This window comes from Pleurodeles waltl, chromosome 7, assembly GCF_031143425.1.
Source record: "Pleurodeles waltl isolate 20211129_DDA chromosome 7, aPleWal1.hap1.20221129, whole genome shotgun sequence".
Lineage (NCBI taxonomy): Eukaryota > Metazoa > Chordata > Amphibia > Caudata > Salamandridae > Pleurodeles > Pleurodeles waltl.
Genome location: NC_090446.1, coordinates 576805150 through 576830940, shown reverse-complemented (window position 1 = coordinate 576830940; position 25791 = coordinate 576805150). Strand labels below are relative to the sequence as shown.

The 25791-nt window shown below is 47.7% G+C and overlaps 1 protein-coding gene across 4 annotated transcripts in view; it reads left to right on the top strand.

The window, feature by feature from the left end:
* RNF40 (ring finger protein 40) overlaps window positions 1–25791 on the top strand; it is a 239402-nt gene that overhangs the window by 146722 nt on the left and 66889 nt on the right. For all 4 annotated transcript variants that reach the window (XM_069244386.1, XM_069244385.1, XM_069244388.1 and 1 more), the window contains exon 19: window positions 2177–2278. In XM_069244386.1, the coding sequence (XP_069100487.1) occupies window positions 2177–2278 (102 nt within the window). The remainder of the gene's footprint in view (window positions 1–2176; window positions 2279–25791) is intronic.

Below are 25791 nucleotides of genomic sequence, written 5' to 3'. Positions count from 1 at the left end.
TGCCCCTTTCACGCAAAGTGATGCGTGTAAAGGGGCCGTACTTACAAAGCGGCACTAAGCCACAAAAAGTGGCTTAACCTCTCTTTGTAAATATGGGGCAGGGCATTGCGCCACCGAAACATCAGTGACGTTCCAGTGCTGCAATACCCTTGTAAATGAGGGCCTTAGTCGCAGGTAAGGGGCGAGGTTGAGCTCCTCAACTCTTCCCTCCGAGGCTGACATTTTGTTTAGATGAATTGGGACCTTATTAGAACTCACAAAAGTTCTAAGCAGTTTTTAAAGCCTAACTAACTAGTAACGTTTGAAATTTCTAACACACCAGGACTGTGAGACTTCACCAAAGCTCTGACAGAGCACATTAGAAATTTCGAAAAATGCAAACATTTTAAAGTTGAAAAATATTTTGGGTAAATAAAGTAAATTGTGGATTTGTTAGTGGAATCACAATACTGACAGAGTGGGACAGTACACGCAAAGTCTTCCCACTACTGTACAACCATTGTAGGAAGCTGACTCTTTGCACAGTGTGCCTCATTTTGGTTCACTATATAAAGAGTCCAGACAAACCCTAGAGGTATCACAAAGGGACAATTGGCATCTCAAATGTTCTCTTTTGTGGTAGTGTGGTTGAGCAGTTTGGCATATCAGAAGATAGTGCTAAGCATGTAAGATAGGCACTCATACAGTAAGTGAGACCCACACTCCATAAAGAAATCCAAAACTAATTTATAAAAATAACATACTTTTATATAAATTTAGATACTAAGATCACTGGAGTCAGGGGAGTACTTTTTGAGTTAATTTTCTTAGAAATTTGAAACCGCATTTTTCAGATGCGGTAATGTTATCCTTTGGAGGAAGAACACACTGCATACAGGTAGAGTACAGCAACTTACAGGATCAATCTCCTGGACTTGGGGTCAGCATGGGGCAAGGTCCAAGACCACACCAGCAGGTCACCTCAGGTGGCACAGGGGTGACCGGGTGCCTGTTCAGTGTCGGGTGCCCTGTGTGAGTCTATGGAGATCAATCCTGTCACAAAGTTGCTGCAGAGTTAGACTGGAAGGTCAGTCCAGGGGAATCCACAGGGGGGCTTGACCCTTGAGGTCTTTGGGCACGTGGGGACACTTTCGATCCACTTCTGTTCTGGCTGTGGGGCGCAGGTGCAGTGGTGTCTTCTGGTGTCGAGACCTGTGCTCTAGTTCCTCACCATTGCAGGGGGGCCCGCAGAAATAGTCTGCAGGTGTGGACTGTGGGTCCAATTCCACCATGCCAACAAGTGGGCTCAGGTCTCTAGAGACAGGGAGATGTGGGGACGTCCTTGGTCCTCTTCTCCCCATTCCAGGGCGGGTGGGTGCAGAGGTGTCCTGAGTCGTCGGGTCTTTGTCTCCTGGTCATTCACGGTTGCAGGGGGGGGAGAGGGGGGGTCTGTAGAAACAGGCTGCACTCCATCATGAAGTCTACAGTGGGTGCACTCAAGGTGGGCTTAGTCTTTGGAGGCCCTGGGGACCATGCTGACACCATTGGCCCACTTCAGCTTGGGCTAGGCGGCACAGGTGCAGTGGTGATATCCGATGTCTGGTTTCTGGCAGTCTCGGTCCTCTCAGTTCTTTCTTGGGTGACTGCCGATACAGGGGAGCAGCTTCTCTACTCCAAGGGAGTAGTTCATGGCAATTTGCGAAGCACTGGCAGCTCTCCCAGTTTCTTGGAGGCTGCAGCGGCAGGACAGGTCAGTTGCTTCTCGAGAGTTGGGTGTAGCAGGCAGGCCGGCAAGATTGGTGCCAAGTCAGTTATTCTCCTTGGTTCTCGGGTTCAGCAGGCTTCTTGTTGACTTCTTTTGTGTCCAGCAAAGATCTGAGGTCCTGCTATCAGGGGGGCCCCTAAATACTCAATTTAGGGGGAGTTAAGGAGAGTGCCCCCTAGATGACCACTTCCTGAAAAGAGAGGAATTTCCACTTTGTTCTGCTTGGACCTAAATGTGGTGATACAGAGACCTAGATTCCCTTGCTTATTCATTCTCCATCTCCGCCCACCCCCTCCTTGCCCTATTTTTTTTCTCCACCACTCTTTCTTACTTGTAGTTATTGCCTGTTGTTTTACTTATTCTTTTTGTGGTCTGTTGTCATTGATTGATGATGTCTGTGCCCTTCAATCTGCTCTTTGTCTTTCCCCTTAGGAAGATATATCTCGTATTAGGCGTAAGTTGGAAAAGCAGAAGAAGGTTGAAGTCTATGCTGATGCTGATGAAATACTACAGGAAGAGATTAAAGAATACAAGGTAAGATTCTCAGTAGCACCCCCAGCTCAGCCCTTTATCCTTCTTGTGGTGTGATATGTGCTTGTACACTGGTACAAACCCCAAGGGTATTCATTGCAGCCAGTCATGAGGGAAATGCTGAATATCAGAAGCCCTGTTTTCTCAATGGGCTCTTCATTAAGATCACTTCTTTGTTGAAATATTTCAACATCATTAGGGAACATTCAGAACAGTTTGAAAGATTGTTGCATCCCATCCTATTTTTACATTTTTTTGTTGTTGAACTTATTGAGAAGTACATTGCAACAGTACAATATTTCATCATAAATGGAGACTGTATTAGAAACCCCATGTCACATGCAGCATATACAGTCCTAGAGAACATAGTTAAGAAGAGTCATGCTTTTCTCTACCACATTGCTTAAGAGGGGCTTATTATCCGCCATGAGAGACACTGTACCTCTGCAGTACCTGCTCCCCACCTTGCGTAGTTCAAGCATATATCATTGGCTTTAAAAGACTTGCATCAGTACAGTACACAACATACAGATCCCATATTCAGGTCCATAGCTTTTTCCCATGGAGGGCCACCATCACTGCATCTCGTTAACATCCGGTGTTCATCATCCATTCCTTTCATCATGAGTAAGTAAATATGTTCTGAGGGGTCTCCAAACATCCCCGGTTCGAGAGTAATCTGTGAGCAGATCAGAATAATGCTCAAGCTGTTCATTACATTGTATCATGTTGGGTAACCAATACTTAAATTTTGGGGCTCGGCATCGGCCTCATCTACATGTTACTTGTTGTTTCGTCAATAGGAGGGCTAGAGATAGAAACCATGTTTGAGGGGTATCCAATTCCCCTGTATATCCCAGTCAGACAGAGCGGATATCACCTTAGTCCCATGCGCATGAACAACTCCACAGGACCAGTCCAAATTTTTGATGGCATGTGTAGCTGCATATACACATGCTATGCATTGCTTCTGCCATCTAGTGTTGGGCTCGGAGTTTTACAAGTTGTTTTTCTTTGAAGAAGTTTTTTCGGAGTCACTGGATTGAGTGACTCCTCCTCTCGGTCATACTGAGCATGGGCATCGACTCCATTGTTAGATTGTTTTCTTTCTGCTGCCTGGTTTGGAAGTGTTTCCTTTCGCACCGAGATTTTGAATCGATAACTTTAGATAACTTTCTTTGACCGTCTGTATTGTTTCAATCGCTTTTCCACCCATAGTCGAACTGATAGTACAGTCGAAAAAAGATTTCGCCCTTCTGGGTGCGTGCGCCCAACTTGGGCCAACAATGTCGAAGCCTGATGGATTGGACTCCATTTTGATTTTGTCCCTGATGCCACGCAAAATTTCTATACACTGACAAACACACCTCGTATGTAATCTGTGTCTCTCTCCCGATCACCAAGAAGAGGATTGTGAGGCCTGTCGATAGTTTCAATCCAAGAAGACCCTGCGTGACCGGAGAGCCAGGAGACAGGAAATGGCGTCAAAGAGTACCAGGTATACCGACACCATGGAGGAAGAATAGGCGCAGACGGCAGTTTCCATCCGAGACACCGACTCCGAAGAAGACTCAGAAGAAAGATAGACTTGTCACTGCCAGTCAGCACGTGAGATCAACTGCCCCTACGCCCACTCCTAAAAAGTCCTTGAAGGCCTGGGGTGCACCACTGCCAGAGAGCCATGGTTCGACCCGCACCTCCTTCGATACCGGAGTCGAGCAAGTCCACCAAAAGCTCAACTTCTGAACCGAGCCGGCGTCCACACTCTTCGGAGTCGAAGCCTCGACGTCCTGCCTCGGAGCCGAAACAACCAGCTGTATTTTCGGGCCCGAAAAAATTGTCATCTTCGGAGCCGAATAAGTCTTCTTATTCAGAAGAACAAGGACTTTCGAGCCATCTTAAGCAGAGCTCTAAATCATATGACGAGCAGTCCTCTAAATTATCGAAACCATCTGAATATGTTTCTGAGGACACACAGATTCAATCCATTGGTGAAATCATGGAGAGAGACAATCAATGATCCATATCCATAAAGAGACTGGCAGAATAATTACTGCACCTCCTCTACAGACAAGAGAAAGTTGGCTTTCCGGTAACATTTAGATACTGCTCCACCACCAGCAAAGATTTTCAAATGGAAGGAGAAGCCATTACCTATGCATACTTCTCCCCCTCATTCACCACAACTTTATTTTTCACCACCAGCCCACCACCTTAGCTTTCACCAACTCATTCACAGATGTACTCTCATGGTGATACGGTTGATCCTTGGGATCTGTATGATCCAGATCCTATACCTTCTAATGACCCGGACTTATATTCTTCCCCACCAGAAGACACTACTGCATACACGCAGATCATTTCTAGGGCAGCAGCGTACCATGGGGTACTCATGCACAGTGAGCCTTTGGAAGAAGATTTCCTTTTTAATACCTTATCCTCCACGCACCCACGTTACCAGTTCCCTCCCAATGCTATCTGGCATGCTAAAACATGTGGATGAGATATTCAGTGAGCCGGTTAAAGCTAGGGTTTTAACACCACGCATTGATAAGAAATATAAGCCTGCACCTACAGACCCTGCTTACATTACCCGCCAGGTACCTCCAGTGTCAGTGATTGTGAGTGCCGCTAGGAAAAGGGCCAATAGTCAGTCAGGGGATACCCCTCCCCATGACAAAGAGAGTAGGAAATTCGATGCTGCTGGCAAGAAAGTAGCTACACAAGCAGCTAACCAATGGCGAATTGCAAACTCTCAAGCCTTGCTAGCAAGGTATGATAGAGCCCACTGGGACGAGATGCAGGAGCTATTACAACATCTGCCAAAAGAGCACCAAATTTTTGAGGAGGGTCAGGCCATAAGGAATAACCAAATATGGTCTGCCTTTGATGCTGCAAAAAAAAAAAAAAAAAAAAACACACACACCTGTTTGGTCCTGAGGTTGACACTACTATAGAAAAACTCAGGAAGGACTCAGACACTGCTAAAGCAATGGGAGCATTATATACAACACCTTACAGAGGCTTCTTTCGTAGGCAGCAATTTAGAGGAGGATTCAAGCCACAATCCACAGAGGCTTCTACCTCCCAGTCTAAATTAGGGCAACAGCAGTACCAGAGAGGGGGATTTAGACGCTCTTATAGAGGCCAACACTTTAGAGCCAGAGGCAAATTCCAGGCCTCAAAACAAGTCACTACCCCACCAAAACAGTGACTTACTAAGCATGCCACAACCCCGCACATGTCCTGTGGGGGCAGACTGCAGCAATTCCACTCCCAGTGGCAAAATATCACCACAGATCAATGAGTACTTTCAATTATTCGCAATGGTTATTGCCTACAATTGATTTCTACCCCTCCAAACATTCCTACACGTTATCACAGGTTGTCCCCAGAACACAATGTTCTATTACAACAAGAAGTACAATTGCTACTGCTAAAACAGGCAATAGAATTGGTCCCAAATTCTCAACAAGCAACAGATGTATACTTACTATACTTCCTCATTCCCAAAAAAGATGGCACTCTCAGACCCATTCTAGATCGCAGACCACTAAATCTAAAAATTTGGTAACTCTACAGGATGTCATTCCACTACTACAGAAACAAGATTACATGACTGCATTAGATCTCAATGATGTGTATTTCCATATACTTATCCATCCACCTCACATAAAATACCTAAGGTATAGCAGGAAAGCATTACCAATTCAAAGTTCTGCCATTCAGCATAACAACAGCTCACAAAATGTTCTAGTGGTAGTAGCAGCTTACCTAAGAAGACAACACATACATGTCTTTCCTTATCTAGACGATTGGCTAATAAAATCAAGCAATCTTATACAATGTCAACAGCACACTCAATATACAATAGAAACCCTACATACATTAGGGTTCACTCTCAGCTACCAAAAATCCCATCTTCAGCCAGCACAGATGAAACCTTACCTAGGTGCTATTCTCAATACGCAAAAAGCCTTAGCCTATCCAAATACACAAAGGATACAGGCTTTCCAAAATCTCATACCACAAATGCAGCCAAATCAACAAAACACTGTAAGATTTATCATGAAACTATTGGGAATAATGGCATCCTGCATAGCAAAAGTACTGCATGCAAGACTAAACATGAGAACACTACAAGAGTACCTCTTGCAGCAATGGTCTCAAGCACAGGGTCATTTGCAAGATCTAGTGTTGTTAGACCACCAAACACACACACAGGTCCCTTCAATGGTGGAATCTCAGCAATTTAATGAAGGGGCGGTCATTTTAAGACACTGTGCCTCAGACCACAATAACAGAAGCATCCATGATAGGTTGGGGAGCTCATCTCAACAACCTTACCATTCAAGGGGAATGGGATTCAAAGCAGCTAAATTATCACATGAACTACTTAGAATTATTAACTGTGTTCCTTGCCCTAAAAGCGTTTCAACCACTTCTCAAACACAAGACTGTCTTGATAAAAACAGACAATATGACGACCATGTATTACCTAAAGAAACAAGGCAGGACACATCCACCTCAACTGTCCCTTCAAGCCCAAACAATATGGAAATGGACAATTCACAATCACATTTATCTACTAGCAGAATACATCCCAGGAATACACAATCAGCTAGTGGATCTCCTAAGCAGAAAACATCAACAGATACACGAATGGTAGATTCACTCTCAGGTACTTCATCAGTACTTTCAAAAGTGGGGGACACCACAAATAGACCTATTCGCACCAAGCGAAAATGCAAAATGCCAAGACTTTGCATCTAGACACTTACACCCTCTGTCCAAGGGCAATGCTCTATGGATCAACTGGTCAGGGATATTTGCTTACACTTTTTCCCCTCTCCCACTACTTCCATTTCTGGTCAACAAACTGCGTCAGACCTCTCTCACCATGATACTCATTACCCCCACATGGGCACGCAAACATTGGTACACAACACTCCTAGACCTGTCAGTAGTACCTCACTACAAACTTCCAAACAGACAGGATTTGCTAACACAAAACAAATCGGACACCAAAGCCCAGTGCTCCCAACTTAGCGATTTGGCTTCTTAAGTCATAGAATTTGGATACTTGCAACTTCCATTAGAATGCATGGAAGTTCTCAAACAAGCACGCAAGCCTACAACTAGACAATGCTATGCTAACAAATGGAAACAATTTGTTTATTATTGACAATCTAAAAATACTGCCCCCCCCCTTACAGCATCAATACAAGATATTGTATGCTACCTACTTCATTTACAGAAGTCAAATTTAGCTTTCTCATCTATTACAATTCATCTTACTGCAATATCAGCATATTTGCAGACTAAACAACATACCTCACTCTTTAGAGTCCCAGTTATACCTGGAAAGTTGCTTTCCTAGTAGCAATTACTTCATTAAGAAGAGTTAATGAAATACAAGCATTCACTCTTGAGGTACTTCCAAGTACACAAACATAAAGTTGTACATAGAACTAATCCCAAATTTCTGCCAAAGGTTGTATCACCTTTTCACATACACCAAACAGTGGAATTGCCAGTCTTCTTCCCACACCCAGATTCAACTGCAGAAAGAGCCCTTCACACTCTTGATCTTAAAAGAGCTCTAATGTATTATATGGATAGAGCAAAAGAATTTAGGAAAGCTAAACAGCTTTTCATTGCCTTTCAACAACCACATAAAGGTAATCCTATCTCTAAACAAGGGTTAGCTAGATGGTTTGTTACATGTATTCAAACATGTTACATTAAGGCAAAAAGACAACTTTTAATCACACCTAAAGCACATTCCACTAGGAAAAAGGTGCATCTATGGCATTTTTAGGAAACATACCAATGGCAGACATATGTAAAGCTGCCACATGGTCTACAGCACATACATTTACAAAGCATTACTGTGTAGATGTATGTTCAAAGCAACAGGCCAATGTTGGTCAAGCTGTTTTAAAAACATTATTTCAAACAACTCCAACTTCTACAGGCTAGCCACCATATTTTTTGGGGAGAGTAACTGCTTTGTAGTCTATGCATAGCATGTGTATCTGCAGCTACACTTGCCATTGAACTGAAAATGTCACTTACCCAGTGTACATCTGTTCGTGGCATGTAGTGCTCCAGATTCACATGCAACCCTCCCTCCTCCCTGGAAGCCTCTAGTCGTTGCAGTTTTCTTATTTGGACATATGTATATACATTTACATTTGCATGGATATCTACTTTTACTTACTATTTTTATAGAACGTTTATATTCTTACACTCTATCACTCCTTCCTACACCCTTTTGCGGGAAAACAATCTAACAATGGAGTTGATGCCCATGCGCAGTATGACCGAGAGGAGGCGTCACTCGATCCTGTGACTCCGAAAAGACTTCTTCAAAGAAAAACAACTTGTAACACTCCGAGCCCAACACTAGATGGCAGACGCAATGCATAGCATGTGAATCTGCAGCACTACATGCCACGAACAGATGTACACTGGGTAAGTGACATTTTCCATATAGTGTGTACTATGGAGCTGGCTACTGGAGGATGCCATGCCCATCTCTCTATGGACATATCGCTATATCTCATCACTGATCTCTCGTCCCTCCTCCCCTTCTAGCCTGCACATGCCATCCGAGGAGGGGCCGCATGTTCCTCCTGAGATGCTGTTAGAAATTGGGTCTCTAGTTGGCAGAGGTATACACCCTTGTCTAAGTAGAGACAACAATCCTACTCGGGGTAAGTCACTACACAACCTAAATTATCCCGTGCTCACCCTCTGGTAGCTTGGCACAGAGCAGACAGGCTTAACTTAGAAGGCACTGTGTAAAGTATTTGTGCAGTACCTCATTCAGTAATACAGTGAAAACACCACAGATAAAAATACTCCACACCAGTTTAGGAAAATAGATTATATTTATCTGAATAAAATAAGACCAAAATGAAAAAAATCTAATATGCACAAGTCAAGATATCACTTTTTAAAAGTTTAAATGAGAATCAGTGTAGGAAGTTGGCTCTGTATGTGCTATTTCAAAGTAAGGAATAGCATGCACAGAGTCCAAGGGTTCCCCTTAGTGGTAAAATAGTGGTAAAAAGAGAATACTAATGCTCTATTTTGTGGTAGTGTGGTCGAGCAGTAGGCTTATCCAAGGAGTAGTGTTAAGCATTTGTTGTACATACACATAGATAATAAATGAGATACACACACTCAGAGACAAGTCCAGCCAATAGGTTTTTGTGTAGAAAAATATATTTTCTTAGTTTATTTTAAGAACCACAGGTTCAAATTCTACATGTAATATCTCATTCGAAAGGTATTGCAGGTAAGTACTTTAGGAACTTTAAATCATAAACATTGCATGTATACTTTTCAAGTTATTGACAAATAGCTGTTTTAAAAGTGGACACTTAGTGCAATTTTCACAGTTCCTAGGGGAGGTAAGTTTTTGTTAGTTTTACCAGGTAAGTAAGACACTTACAGGGTTCAGTTCTTGGTCCAAGGTAGCCCACCGTTGGGGGTTCAGAGCAACCCCAAAGTCACCACACCAGCAGCTCAGGGCCGGTCAGGTGCAGAGTTCAAAGTGGTGCCCAAAACACATAGGCTAGAATGGAGAGAAGGGGGTGCCCCGGTTCCGGTCTGCTTGCAGGTAAGTACCCGCGTCTTCGGAGGGCAGACCAGAGGGGTTTTGTAGGGCACCGGGGGGGACACAAACCCACACAGAAATTTCACCCTCAGCAGCGCGGGGGCGGCCGGGTGCAGTGTAGAAACAAGCGTCGGGTTTGTAGTGTTAGTCTATGGGAGACCTCGGGATCTCTTCAGCGCGGCAGGCAGGCAAGGGGGGGGTTCCTCGGGGAAACCTCCATTTGGGCAAGGGAGAGGGACTCCTGGGGGTCACTTCTCCAGTGAAAGTCCGGTCCTTCAGGTCCTGGGGGCTGCGGGTGCAGGGTCTCTCCCAGGCGTCGGGACTTAGGATTCAAAGAGTCGCGGTCAGGGGAAGCCTCGGGATTCCCTCTGCAGGCGGCGCTGTGGGGGCTCAGGGGGGACAGGTTTTGGTACTCACAGTATCAGAGTAGTCCTGGGGTCCCTCCTGAGGTGTTGGATCTCCACCAGCCGAGTCGGGGTCGCCGGGTGCAGTGTTGCAAGTCTCACGCTTCTTGCGGGGAGCTTGCAGGGTTCTTTCAAGGCTGCTGGAAACAAAGTTGCAGCCTTTCTTGGAGCAGGTCCGCTGTCCTCAGGAGTTTCTTGTCTTTTCGAAGCAGGGGCAGTCCTCAGAGGATGTCGAGGTCGCTGGTCCCTTTGGAAGGCGTCGCTGGAGCAGGATCTTTGGAAGGCAGGAGACAGGCCGGTGAGTTTCTGGAGCCAAGGCAGTTGTTGTCTTCTGGTCTTCCTCTGCAGGGGTTTTCAGCTAGGCAGTCCTTCTTCTTGTAGTTGCAGGAATCTAATTTTCTAGGGTTCAGGGTAGCCCTTAAATACTAAATTTAAGGGCGTGTTTAGGTCTGGGGGGTTAGTAGCCAATGGCTACTAGCCCTGAGGGTGGGTACACCCTCTTTGTGCCTCCTCCCAAGGGGAGGGGGTCACAATCCTAACCCTATTGGGGGAATCCTCCATCTGCAAGATGGAGGATTTCTAAAAGTTAGAGTCACTTCAGCTCAGGACACCTTAGGGGCTGTCCTGACTGGCCAGTGACTCCTCCTTGTTGCTTTCTTTGTTCCCTCCAGCCTTGCCGCCAAAAGTGGGGGCCGTGGCCGGAGGGGGCGGGCAACTCCACTAAGCTGGAGTGCCCTGCTGGGCTGTGACAAAGGGGTGAGCCTTTGAGGCTCACCGCCAGGTGTTACAGCTCCTGCCTGGGGGAGGTGTTAGCATCTCCACCCAGTGCAGGCTTTGTTACTGGCCTCAGAGTGACAAAGGCACTCTCCCCATGGGGCCAGCAACATGTCTCTGGTGTGGCAGGCTGCTGGAACTAGTCAGCCTACACAGACAGTCGGTTAAGTTTCAGGGGGCACCTCTAAGGTGCCCTCTGGGGTGTATTTTGCAATAAAATGTACACTGGCATCAGTGTGCATTTATTGTGCTGAGAAGTTTGATACCAAACTTCCCAGTTTTCAGTGTAGCCATTATGGTGCTGTGGAGTTCGTGTTTGACAGACTCCCAGACCATATACTCTTATGGCTACCCTGCACTTACAATGTCTAAGGTTTTGTTTAGACACTGTAGGGGTACCATGCTCATGCACTGGTACCCTCACCTATGGTATAGTGCACCCTGCCTTAGGGCTGTAAGGCCTGCTAGAGGGGTGTCTTACCTATACTGCATAGGCAGTGAGAGGCTGGCATGGCACCCTGAGGGGAGTGCCATGTCGACTTACTCGTTTTGTCCTCACTAGCACACACAAGCTGGCAAGCAGTGTGTTTGTGCTGAGTGAGAGGTCTCCAGGGTGGCATAAGACATGCTGCAGCCCTTAGAGACCTTCCTTGGCATCAGGGCCCTTGGTACTAGAAGTACCAGTTACAAGGGACTTATCTGGATGCCAGGGTCTGCCAATTGTGGATACAACAGTACAGGTTAGGGAAAGAACACTGGTGCTGGGGCCTGGTTAGCAGGCCTCAGCACACTTTCAATTGTAAACATAGCATCAGCAAAGGCAAAAAGTCAGGGGGCAACCATGCCAAGGAGGCATTTCCTTACACAAACCCCCCCCCCAAACGAAAGAGGATGAGACTAACCTTTCCCAAGAGAGTCTTCATTTTCTAAGTGGAAGAACCTGGAAAGGCCATCTGCATTGGCATGGGCAGTCCCAGGTCTGTGTTCCACTATAAAGTCCATTCCCTGTAGGGAGATGGACCACCTCAACAGTTTAGGATTTTCACCTTTCATTTGCATCAGCCATTTGAGAGGTCTGTGGTCAGTTTGAACTAGGAAGTGAGTCCCAAAAAGGTATGGTCTCAGCTTCTTCAGGGACCAAACCACAGCAAAGGCCTCCCTCTCAATGGCACTCCAACGCTGCTCCCTGGGGAGTAACCTCCTGCTAATGAAAGCAACAGGCTGGTCAAGGCCATCATCATTTGTTTGGGACAAAACTGCCCCTATCCCATGTTCAGAGGCATCAGTCTGCACAATGAACTGCTTAGAATAATCTGGAGCTTTTAGAACTGGTGCTGAGCACATTGCTTGTTTCAGGGTGTCAAAGGCCTGTTGGCATTCCACAGTCCAGTTCACTTTCTTGGGCATTTTCTTGGAGGTGAGTTCAGTGAGGGCTGTCACAATGGATCCATATCCCTTCACAAACCTCCTGTAATACCCAGTCAAGCCAAGGAATGCCCTGACTTGAGTCTGGGTTTTTGGAGCTACCCAGTCCAGAATAGTCTGGATCTTGGGTTGGAGTGGCTGAACTTGGCCTCCACCTACAAGGTGGCCCAAGTAAACCACAGTTCCCTGCCCTATCTGGCATTTGGATGCCTTGATAGAGAGGCCTGCAGATTGCAGAGCCTTCAAAACCTTCTTCAGGTGGACCACGTGATCCTGCCAGGTGGAGCTAAAGACAGCAATATCATCAAGATAAGCTGTGCTAAAGGACTCCAAGCCAGCAAGGACTTGATTCACCAACCTTTGGAAGGTGGCAGGGGCATTCTTTAAACCAAAGGGCATAACAGTAAACTGATAATGCCCATCAGGTGTGGAGAATGCTGTTTTCTCTTTTGCTCCAGGTGCCATTTTTATTTGCCAGTACCCTGCTGTCAAGTCAAAGGTACTTAAGAATTTGGCAGCACCTAATTTATCTATGAGCTCATCAGCTCTTGGAATTGGATGAGCATCTGTCTTGGTGACAGAATTGAGCCCTCTGTAGTCCACACAAAACCTCATCTCTTTCTTTCCATCTTTGGTGTGAGGTTTGGGGACTAAGACCACTGGGCTAGCCCAGGGGCTGTCAGAGCGCTCAATTACTCCCAATTCCAGCATCTTGTGGACTTCCACCTTGATGCTTTCCTTAACATGGTCAGACTGTCTAAAGATTTTGTTTTTGACAGGCATGCTGTCTCCTGTGTCCACATCATGGGTACACAGGTGTGTCTGACCAGGGGTTAAGGAGAAGAGTTCAGGAAACTGTTGTAGGACTCTCCTACAATCAGCTTGCTGTTGGCCAGAGAGGGTGTCTGAGTAGATCACTCCATCTACTGTGCCATCTTTTGGGTCTGATGACAGAAGATCAGGGAGAGGTTCACTCTCTGCCTCCTGATCCTCATCTGTTACCATCAACAGATTCACATCAGCCCTGTCATGGAAGAGCTTAAGGCGGTTCACATGGATCACCCTCTTGGGGCTCCTGCTTGTGCCCAGGTCCACCAGGTAGGTGACCTGACTCTTCCTTTCTAGCACTGGGTAAGGGCCACTCCATTTGTCCTGGAGTGCCCTGGGAGCCACAGGCTCCAGAACCCAGACTTTCTGCCCTGGTTGGAACTCAACCAGTGCAGCCTTTTGGTCATACCAAAACTTCTGGAGCTGTTGGCTGGCCTCAAGGTTTTTGGTTGCCCTTTCCATGTACTCTGCCTTTCTAGAGCGAAGGCCAAGTACATAGTCCACTATGTCTTGTTTAGGCTCATGAAGAGGTCTCTCCCAGCCTTCTTTAACAAGAGCAAGTGGTCCCCTTACAGGATGACCAAACAGAAGTTCAAAGGGTGAGAATCCTACTCCCTTCTGTGGCACCTCTCTGTAAGCGAAAAGCAGACATGGCAAGAGGACATCCCATCTCCTTTTGAGCTTTTCTGGGAGCCCCATGATCATGCCCTTTAATGTCTTGTTGAATCTCTCAACTAAGCCATTAGTTTGTGGATGGTAAGGTGTAGTGAATTTATAAGTCACTCCACACTCATTCCACATATGTTTCAGGTATGCTGACATGAAGTTGGTACCTCTGTCAGACACCACCTCCTTAGGGAAACCCACTCTGGTAAAGATACCAATGAGGGCTTTGGCTACTGCAGGGGCAGTAGTCGACCTAAGGGGAATAGCTTCAGGATACCTGGTAGCATGATCCACTACTACCAGGATATACATATTTCCTGAGGCTGTGGGAGGTTCCAGTGGACCAACTATGTCCACACCCACTCTTTCAAAGGGGACCCCCACCACTGGAAGTGGAATGAGGGGGGCCTTTGGGTGCCCACCTGTCTTACCACTGGCTTGACAGGTGGGGCAGGAGAGGCAAAACTCCTTAACCATGTTGGACATATTGGGCCAGTAGAAGTGGTTGACTAGCCTCTCCCACGTCTTGGTTTGTCCCAAATGTCCAGCAAGGGGAATGTCATGGGCCAATGTTAGGATGAACTCTCTGAACAGCTGAGGCACTACCACTCTCCTAGTGGCACCAGGTTTGGGGTCTCTGGCCTCAGTGTACAGGAGTCCATCTTCCCAATAGACCCTATGTGTTCCATTTTTCTTGCCCTTGGACTCTTCAGCAGCTTGCTGCCTAAGGCCTTCAAGAGAGGGACAGGTTTCTTGTCCCTTACACAGCTCCTCCCTTGAGGGTCCCCCTGGGCCTAAGAGCTCAACCTGATAAGGTTCAAGCTCCAAAGGCTCAGTTCCCTCAGAGGGCAGAACTTCTTCCTGAGAAGAGAGGTTCCCTTTCTTTTGCTGTGTTGCAGTTGGTTTCCCAACTGACTTTCCTTTCCTCTTGGTAGGCTGGGCCATTCTTCCAGACTCCAGCTCTACTTGTTCACCCTGTGCCTTGCATTGTGCTCTTGTTTTCATACACACCAGTTCAGGGATACCCAGCATTGCTGCATGGGTTTTTAGTTCTACCTCAGCCCATGCTGAGGACTCCAGGTCATTTCCAAGTAGACAGTCCACTGGGATATTTGAGGAGACCACCACCTGTTTCAGGCCATTGACCCCTCCCCATTCTAAAGTAACCATTGCCATGGGATGTACTTTTCTCTGATTGTCAGCGTTGGTGACTGTGTAAGTTTTTCCAGTCAGGTATTGGCCAGGGGAAACCAGTTTCTCTGTCACCATGGTGACACTGGCACCTGTATCCCTCAGGCCCTCTATTCTAGTCCCATTAATTAAGAGTTGCTGTCTGTATTTTTGCATGTTAGGCGGCCAGACAGCTAGTGTGGCTAAATCCACCCCACCCTCAGAAACTAGAGTAGCTTCAGTGTGGACCCTGATTTGCTCTGGGCACACTGTTGATCCCACTTGGAGACTAGCCATACCAGTGTTACCTGGATGGGAGTTTGGAGTGGAACCTTTCTTGGGACAGGCCTTGTCTCCAGTTTGGTGTCCATGCTGTTTACAGCTATGACACCAGGCCTTTTTGGGGATCAAGGTTTTTACCCTTGTACCCATTGTTTTGTGAAGAGGCTCTGGGCCCACCCTCCTGTGCAGGTTTTTGGGGGCCTGTAGAAGACTCTTTACTATTTTTAGTTTTGGTTGTCTCATCACCCTTCCCCTGGGGAGTCTTTGTGACCCCTTTCTTTTGGTCACCCCCTATTGAAGTCTTGGACACCCTTGTCTTGACCCAATGGTCCGCCTTCTTTCCCAATTCTTGGGGAGAAATTGGTCCTAGGTCTACCAGATGCTGATGCAGTTTATCATTGAAACAATTACTCAATAGGTGTTCTTTCACAAATAAATTGTACAGCCCATCATAATTACTTACACCACTGCCTTGAATCCAACCATCTAGTGTTTTCACTGAGTAGTCTACAAAGTCAACCCAGGTCTGGCTCGAGGATTTTTGAGCCCCCCTGAATCTAATCCTATACTCCTCAGTGGAGAATCCAAAGCCCTCAATCAGGGTACCCTTCATGAGGTCATAAGATTCTGCATCTTTTCCAGAGAGTGTGAGGAGTCTATCCCTACACTTTCCTGTGAACATTTCCCAAAGGAGAGCACCCCAGTGAGATTTGTTCACTTTTCTGGTTACACAAGCCCTCTCAAAAGCTGTGAACCATTTGGTGATGTCATCACCATCTTCATATTTAGTTACAATCCCTTTAGGGATTTTCAACATGTCAGGAGAATCTCTGACCCTATTTATGTTGCTGCCACCATTGATGGGTCCTAGGCCCATCTCTTGTCTTTCCCTCTCTATGGCTAGGATCTGTCTTTCCAAAGCCAATCTTTTGGCCATCCTGGCTAACTGGATGTCCTGTTCACTGGGGTTATCCTCAGTGATTTCAGAGGTGTTGGTCTCTCCTGTGAGGGAACCAGCATCTCTGACTATTATTTTTGGAGTCAGGGTTTGAGGGACCCTGTTCTCCCTAGATAGGACTGGTAGGGGGGAATTTTCCTCCAAGTCACTATCCTCTTCCTCTGAGTTGCCACCCTCAAAGGGGTTGGCCTTTTCAAACTCTGCCAAAAGCTCCTGGAGCTGTATTTTGGTAGGTTTGGGGCCCATTGTTATTTTCTTTATTTTACAGAGTGACCTTAGCTCCCTCATCTTAAGATGGAGGTAAGGTGTGGTGTCGAGTTCCACCACAGTCACATCTGTGCTAGACATTTTGCTTCTAAAAGTTGGAATACTTTTTAAGAATCTACAACTGGTTCTAGAATCTAATTCAAACTTTTACAAACTTTTAAACTCTAAAAGAAATGCTAAACAGGATCTAACACAAGGCCCTAGCAGGTCTTTTAAGAATTTAGAAAACTTTTCAAATTGCAAAAATCAATTTCTAATGACAATTTTGGAATTTGTCGTGTGATCAGGTATTGGCTGAGTAGTCCAGCAAATGCAAAGTCTTGTACCCCACCGCTGATCCACCAATGTAGGAAGTTGGCTCTGTATGTGCTATTTCAAAGTAAGGAATAGCATGCACAGAGTCCAAGGGTTCCCCTTAGAGGTAAAATAGTGGTAAAAAGAGATAATACTAATGCTCTATTTTGTGGTAGTGTGGTCGAGCAGTAGGCTTATCCAAGGAGTAGTGTTAAGCATTTGTTGTACATACACATAGACAATAAATGAGGTACACACACTCAGAGACAAGTCCAGCCAATAGGTTTTTGTGTAGAAAAATATCTTTTCTTAGTTTATTTTAAGAACCACAGGTTCAAATTCTACATGTAATATCTCATTCGAAAGGTATTGCAGGTAAGTACTTTAGGAACTTTAAATCATAAAAATTGCATGTATACTTTTCAAGTTATTGACAAATAGCTGTTTTAAAAGTGGACACTTAGTGCAATTTTCACAGTTCCTAGGGGAGGTAAGTATTTGTTAGGTTAACCAGGTAAGTAAGGCACTTACAGGGCTTAGTTCTTGGTCCAAGGTAGCCCACCGTTGGGGGTTCAGAGCAACCCCAAAGTCACCACACCAGCAGCTCAGGGCCGGTCAGGTGCAGAGTTCAAAGTGGTGCCCAAAACACATAGGCTAGAATGGAGAGAAGGGGGTGCCCCGGTTCCGGTCTGCTTGCAGGTAAGTACCCGCGTCTTCGGAGGGCAGACCAGGGGGGTTTTGTAGGGCACCGGGGGGGACACAAGTCCACACAGAAATTTCACCCTCAGCGGCGCGGGGGCGGCCGGGTGCAGTGTAGAAACAAGCGTCGGGTTCGCAATGTTAGTCTATGAGAGATCTCGGGATCTCTTCAGCGCTGCAGGCAGGAAAGGGGGGGATTCCTCGGGGAAACCTCCACTTGGGCAAGGGAGAGGGACTCCTGGGGGTCACTTCTCCAGTGAAAGTTCGGTCCTTCAGGTCCTGGGGGCTGCGGGTGCAGGGTCTCTCCCAGGCGTCGGGACTTTGGATTCAAAGAGTCGCGGTCAGGGGAAGCCTCGGGATTCCCTCTGCAGGCGGCGCTGTGGGGGCTCAGGGGGGACAGATCTTGGTACTCACAGTATCAGAGTAGTCCTGGGGTCCCTCCTGAGGTGTTGGATCGCCACCAGCCGAGTCGGGGTCGCCGGGTGCAGTGTTGCAAGTCTCACGATTCTTGCGGGGAGCTTGCAGGGTTCTTTAAAGCTGCTGGAAACAAAGTTGCAGCTTTTCTTGGAGCAGGTCCGCTGTCCTCGGGAGTTTCTTGTCTTTTCGAAGCAGGGGCAGTCCTCAGAGGATGTCGAGGTCGCTGGTCCCTTTGGAAGGCGTCGCTGGAGCAGGATCTTTGGAAGGCAGGAGACAGGCCGGTGAGTTTCTGGAGCCAAGGCAGTTGTCGTCTTCTGGTCTTCCGCTGCAGGGGTTTTCAGCTGGGCAGTCCTTCTTCTTGTAGTTGCAGGAATCTAATTTTCTAGGGTTCAGGGTAGCCCTTAAATACTAAATTTAAGGGCGTGTTTAGGTCTGGGGGGTTAGTAGCCAATGGCTACTAGCCCTGAGGGTGGGTACACCCTCTTTGTGCCTCCTCCCAAGGGGAGGGGGTCACAATCCTAACCCTATTGGGGGAATCCTCCATCTGCAAGATGGAGGATTTCTAAAAGTTAGAGTCACTTCAGCTCAGGACACCTTAGGGGCTGTCCTGACTGGCCAGTGACTCCTCCTTGTTTTTCTCCTTATTTTCTCCGGCCTTGCCGCCAAAAGTGGGGCCTGGCCGGAGGGGGCGGGCAACTCCACTAGCTGGAGTGTCCTGCTGGGTTGGCACAAAGGAGGTGAGCCTTTGAGGCTCACCGCCAGGTGTGACAATTCCTGCCTGGGGGAGGTGTTAGCATCTCCACCCAGTGCAGGCTTTGTTACTGGCCTCAGAGTGACAAAGGCACTCTCCCCATGGGGCCAGCAACATGTCTCTGGTGTGGCAGGCTGCTGGAACTAGTCAGCCTACACAGACAGTCGGTTAAGTTTCAGGGGGCACCTCTAAGGTGCCCTCTGGGGTGTATTTTGCAATAAAATGTACACTGGCATCAGTGTGCATTTATTGTGCTGAGAAGTTTGATACCAAACTTCCCAGTTTTCAGTGTAGCCATTATGGTGCTGTGGAGTTCGTGTTTGACAGACTCCCAGACCATATACTCTTATGGCTACCCTGCACTTACAATGTCTAAGGTTTTGTTTAGACACTGTAGGGGTACCATGCTCATGCACTGGTACCCTCACCTATGGTATAGTGCACCCTGCCTTAGGGCTGTAAGGCCTGCTAGAGGGGTGTCTTACCTATACTGCATAGGCAGTGAGAGGCTGGCATGGCACCCTGAGGGGAGTGCCATGTCGACTTACTCGTTTTGTCCTCACTAGCACACACAAGCTGGCAAGCAGTGTGTCTGTGCTGAGTGAGAGGTCTCCAGGGTGGCATAAGACATGCTGCAGCCCTTAGAGACCTTCCTTGGCATCAGGGCCCTTGGTACTAGAAGTACCAGTTACAAGGGACTTATCTGGATGCCAGGGTCTGCCAATTGTGGATACAACAGTACAGGTTAGGGAAAGAACACTGGTGCTGGGGCCTGGTTAGCAGGCCTCAGCACACTTTCAATTGTAAACATAGCATCAGCAAAGGCAAAAAGTCAGGGGGCAACCATGCCAAGGAGGCATTTCCTTACAATCAGTGGTTGTATCCTTTTAACACACAGTACCTGGGATGCATCAAAAATAACAAAGCTTGGGAGCCACAGAGGAGGAGATGCATTGGAAAAATAAGGTGTGGCACAGAGGATGCATGGTTTCTTTCCACGTTGCAAGGTGATGCGTCGATTACCTGGAGTGTAGCCTTGGTTCTTCACTGTGATGTGAGAATATTTTGATGCCCAGGGATGATGCGTTGAAAATTCTTGACACACTGGTAAGAAGGAGCAGACGGTGTATCAATCCGATAGGCGATGCGATTTATGGACGCACTGGGATTTTCTTGTCTTTGGTGCAGTCTTTGTGGCCCTGAGACTTCAGAACAGGAGGCAAGCTCAATCCAAGCCCTTGGAGAGCACTTGAGGGGAAGCCAGCGTCCTTCCAGCAGACTCGGAGGCCAGCAGGCAGCATGGCAACAAGCAGGACAGCAGTCCAGATGATTCCTTTGAGCAGCCAGGCAGACCCTCTGACAGAGTCCAGTTGTAGATCCAGAAGTCTCTGATTTGGTGGGGTCAGAGACCCAGTATATATACCAAAAATGCTTTTGGAGTGGGGGAAACTTCAAAGAATGGTTTTGAAGTGCACAAGTTCTCCTTTCAACCCAGCCCTGCCTGCCAGGATCCCTGTTGGAGGGGGTGTTTATTAGTCCTTTGTGTGGGGTCCGGCCACTGACCTTTGAAATGTGAGAGCCTCTCCACCCTTCCTGCCCAGGGAGGCCCATTCAGTATCCAGATGTGGGTGAGTGTCTGTGTTTATGGCTGTCTGGGTGGAATGCACAAGGGGAGCGGTCACCCAGTACAGCAAACATTGATTGGAGACAGGCTGTAAGGCACAGAAGGCAGTAAGTGTAGAGAAATGCCCACTTCCTAAAAATGCCATTTCTAAAATAGTAACATTAAATTCAACTCCACTGGTAAGCAGGAATTTCTGTTACCACTCTGGAAATAGTAAACATGTCAGGGCTACTCCTTTCAGAGCGGATTCTACCACTTAAAAGTATATAAGGGCAGTTCTAATGCTGGCCTATGAGAGGAACAGGCGTCACGATAGTGAAAAACGAATTTGTGACATGTAAAACACTTAAGTACACGTCCTGCCTTTTACTTGCATAGCACCATGCCCTATGGGTGGGTTACCTAGGGACTACCTTAGGGGTGACTTATATGTAGAAAAGGGGAGTTTTAAGGATTGGCAAGTAGTTTTAAATGCCAAGTCGAAGTGGCAGTGAAACTGCACACACACACAGCCCTAGCAATGGTAGACCTGAAACATGGTTAAGGGGCTACTTATGTGAGTAGCACAATCAGTGCTGCAGGACCACTAGTAGCATTTAATTTACAGGCCCCGGGCCCACGTAGGGCACTTTACTCTGGACTTACAAGTAAATTAAATATGCCAGTTTGGTATGAGCCAATGTTACCATGTTTTAGGGAGAGAGCACATGCACTTTAGCACTGGTTAGCAGTGGTAAAGTGCCCTGAGTCCTAAAGCCAACATAAACGAAGTCAGAAAGAGAGGAGGAGGAAAGTAAAAAGTTTGGGATGACCTCTCATAGAGGGCCATTTTCCAACAGAGGCATTCTATAATATTGTGATTAAATGCTTGGTAGAGTCCTCAGTCATCAGAACTGTAGGGGGAAGTGGGGCTAACCCTATCCCCGAATTCCTAAGTATGCCATCAGAAAGATGGCTTCTTCTGAAAAGTCGTTTCCACCTCGCAGTAACCCACCTTAGGGGTGGTACTAGCCTGGGGGTGGCATGCCTACCTGACTAGCTAATTTTCCCACCTGTCCAGGTGCTAAATGGGCTTTGAACAGGGAGGGTGGCTTCCTCTCCTGTGAGGGGAGGCAGATTTGCATTTCAAAGGCAGCAGCCCTTAGAGGTTTGCCACCTTAGGAAGGCTAAACAGCAGATCATCCTGTGGGAAAGGGTGTTACACCCTCTTTCCGGACAGGCTTTTGTTCTGGGCCTCCTGAGAGCAGAAGAGCCTCACCCTAGGGGTCCAGAAGGGTGTCTCGCTGGCAGGCTGACAAAACTGGTCAACGAGCACACCAGAGGTTGGTAGGGTTTCAGGGGGTGCCCTCTGGGTGCATGTATTGGTAAATCCACCACTGGCACCAGTGTGGGTTCACCAGTACGAGATGTTTGATACCAAACATCCCTATCTACAGCTATGGCGTCATGTAGCAGGGGGATTTGTGTTGACCAGTGTCCACCACGTGCATTTAAAATGGCTTCCCTGGTCACTTACTATATCTGAGAATCGACAAAGACCTAGCAGGGGCATATATGCTTGTGCAGATATGCACTCACATGTAATATAATGCACCCTGCCTCAGGGCTGCAGGGCCTGCTAGAGGAGTAACATATGTATATTTCATGCCGTGTTAGGGGACATGGTACACAGACTGTGTGCCATGTCATGTTTTCACTTTTGCCTGCACCAAGGCATGCAGCCTGCAATGGCAGCCTGTCATGTGTTTGGTCAGGGGTCCCTTAGGGTGGCACAATTCGTGCTGCAGACCTTAGGGGACCCTCTTTAGTACCCCAGGCTCTAGGTACTAGGGGTAGCATTTACTAGGGACTTACGGAGGGAGCTAGGGGTTTTGTCAATTGAGGAAACAACTGTGCAGTTTTTGGTAAAGAGATCTGGCACTGCAGACCTGGTTAACAGCAACTCTGTCTGTGCACTGTCGGTGGAAATCACATCAGATACCAGGCAAAAAGTGTGTGTGTGTGTTGGGGGGGAGGGGTAAATCTTGTCAAAAAGAGGTACTTTCCTACAAATGTAAATACTCTAGTGCTGATGACGAAGTCTAATGATTCGCAATCGGCCTCCACGAATTGTATAGAGTCACCAATGGGTTTTTGTTGATCTTGAACCTGATCAAGCTGAGGTTGCGCTCAGTGGCATTTGATGCAGGGCTGTACTTTCAACAAAGGCCTCCAGCCTAGCAGTGATCAAAATAGTGTAAAATATCTGCAACAGTAGCTTGTATGCTGATCTTTCTCACACACCTCTCCCAGCTGCACTTGTTCTCTCAACAAGATATTAAGCAGCATCTCAGATATCAGCTTAGGAAGACGTAGTTCCTGGTCCTGCTGATCCTGGTATTAATGCAGCAAATGTTATGAGTGAGTCTGGTTTCTTTTTGGGTGTCTTAGCCAGGCAAAGTAGAATAAGGCTATACAAATCAACCTGATACATTTTGTAGCTAGGAACTATTACCACAACAAATGGATCTGATAGACACTTCTATTTGCAGATTCGTTACCTCAGAATTTCTCTCAGGGATCAATCTGGATCCAGAGATATTTCTGGAGTAGTACCCCCTTCTCAACGTCGGGTGGCATCAGTCAGCTCTGCGACTGTCATCGGCATCGTGTGCGTGGGGCATATCATCGCAGGTCACTTATAGGCGCCAACCTGGCACGCTGTCAGTTCTTTTCTCTCTGTGCCAGTTAGCGCTGATCTAAAGAGGAACTACCCCTCAGTCACTTTTTGACCGGTCTTTTTTACCAACGATGTCTTCACGTAAGAACAGGCTAAAGTGATGCGGATTGTGTCGTCGGGCGATGCCTTTGATGGATCCGTGCCTTGTGTGCTTGTGGTGTCTGGATTGCGACCATGACCCGAAACCGTGATCGGAGTGCTGGGCCATGAATCTGTAAGCTTTGAGGGAGCGCTCCCTAAAGCTCCTTGCGACTTGGTGGTCGTGTCGATCTCGGTCGAGAGGAAGGCCCTGAGAATGGTCGTGGAGCCCCCCGTCATCTTCCTCTCACTACAAGTCCTCGGGACAGTCCGGTAAGTTGAGGCACAAGAAGAAGTTGAAGAAGAACAAGCGTTCTTCACCTACCCACCATCCATCAGCCGATGAGACAAGGGAAGGGGAGCATAGTCACTCTAGGCCTCTGTCTTCTGAGCCTGCGTCTGGGTCGGCTCTGCGCCTCCCCAAGTTTCCAGAAGCCGGAGCAACCCCTGCCCAACTTAGTTTTACGAGGCCATGCGCCTCATCTTTGGGCAGTCCGACTCCACTGGAGTGTGTTTCGGCCCCACAGGATCGGTGGTGGCCCCCTTGGGTTCCACGTTGGCGGCTATGGCCTCAGCTCCAGGGGGCACCCAGAGTTCCGTTCCTTAATCTGAACTGGCATCATACGTACCACCTTGACCTTCCCTGATGCTGATTCTGACCTCAACGCTCCTGACGCTGCCTGTCCCCCCGGGTGGTGTCGACCTGATCCTTATTGCCAACTCCAACACGAAGCTGGATCGGTGTCACGCCACGCTGACTCAGACTTTAGCAGGGTCCTTTTCTCCTGTATCCGATCCTGACCCATATTCTTGTGTTTGGGTACGGTGAGGAATGGGAAGAGTCGCTGGGTCCTTTAGAAAACCAGCTCCAAGACCCTATGGTCTGGCGTATGGACCTGTGTGAGGCCAGTGCTCTGGATGCTTCCCCGGACACTGGCATCTTTTGTCCCCCTGCTACGGAGGAGGGAGCATCCTGTTTAGTAGTAGTGAGAAGAGCGCCCGAGGTCCTGGACCTCCAGCTACCTTTGGCAGCAGTCAAGACTAATGTCCTGACAGAGGTGCTTCAGCCTGTGGGTTCATTCTCTGAACCTCTTTTGCCCTTTATTAAAGCCGTTATTGATGTCCTGCTGGATGCCTAGGCCAAACCCAGTACAGGGTCTCCTATAAACAAGACAATCGCCCGCTGCCATAGACCTGCTCCAAATGACTCAATGCTCCTGATGCAGTGCCCCACCCTACTGAGAGCATAGTTATCTAAGCCTCTACATCCCAGGGCGCATTCTCTTCTGCACCCCTGGATAGGGGATCCAAGAGGCTGGGCCAAATTGGTAAGAAGATGTTTTTTTTCCTCCATCATGGCTTTGCAGTCTGTGAACACTGCTTGCCTTTTGGGGTCATTATACCAATACTCTATAGGACACGGTTCCACAAGTGCTGCCACAGGTCCAGGCCATTCTCTCCCAAGCTGTTGCTGACAGGAGACACACAGAAAAGTTCACAATCAGATGTGGGCTGGACAAGACCTACTCACTGGGCAGAGCGGTTGAATCAGTGGTGGTCTTGAGATGCCACCAGAGGACGTCTGGCTTTTTAGAGGATGTTCAGTCTAACCTTATGGACATGTGCTTTGATGGCACCCATATCTTTGGAGACTAAGCACCCTGCTCTCAAGCACTTTAAGGATTCTCGTGCTACAGGCAGGTCCTTTGGCCTTGCAGCTTCCCCTTGCCACCATCAGTCTGCTTTTCGCCCCTTTTGTGGCTACGGAAGGGGTGCCCCACCACGTCCGTTCCCCTCCAGCCACCGTGCTGCTCATGCTACTCAGCCTCTGTGTGGCTGGGGACGTGGAATCCACTGTCCTCGTGGCTAAGGGAGCCAGTGTTCTGGCCAGTCCACTGCCCCGCCTGTGCAGCTGCCTCCAAACCTTTCTATTCTGACGATTTCCCACCAGGGACTAGTCATAGGCAGGATTTGCTATCACCTGCTCCGCTAGCAGTCCATCACATCAGACAGGTGGGTTTTGCAATTAGTCCGAAGGGGCTACCCCCTCCCCTTCAAAACTACCTCTCCATCCATGCCACCGTCCTTTCGATCTGATGACGGAGGATCACTTGTCACTTCTCTGCGAGGTTTCCGCTATCTTGGCCAAGGGAGCCATAGAGAGGGTCTCTGTGCCAGAACTAGGTTGTGGTTGTTATTCTTGCTACTTCCTGGTACCCAAAAAGGTCAAGGGCATGTGCCCTGTCGTAGACCTTCGGTCCTTCAATCTCTTCCTCAAAAAAGAGAAGTTCAAAATGCTCACTCTGACTCCGGTTCGATTTGCCCTGGACCCAGGAGACGGGATGTTCACGTCAGACTTGCAGGACACTTATTTTCATATACCCGTCCTGCCTGCCCACATATGTTACTTGCGGTTCACGGTGAGCCACAATCACTTTTAATTCACTGTGCTCCTCTTTGGCCTTACCAGCGCCCCTCGGGTGTTCACAAAAGTGATGTCGGTGGTCGCAGCTCATCTGCAGGTCAGGGGTTT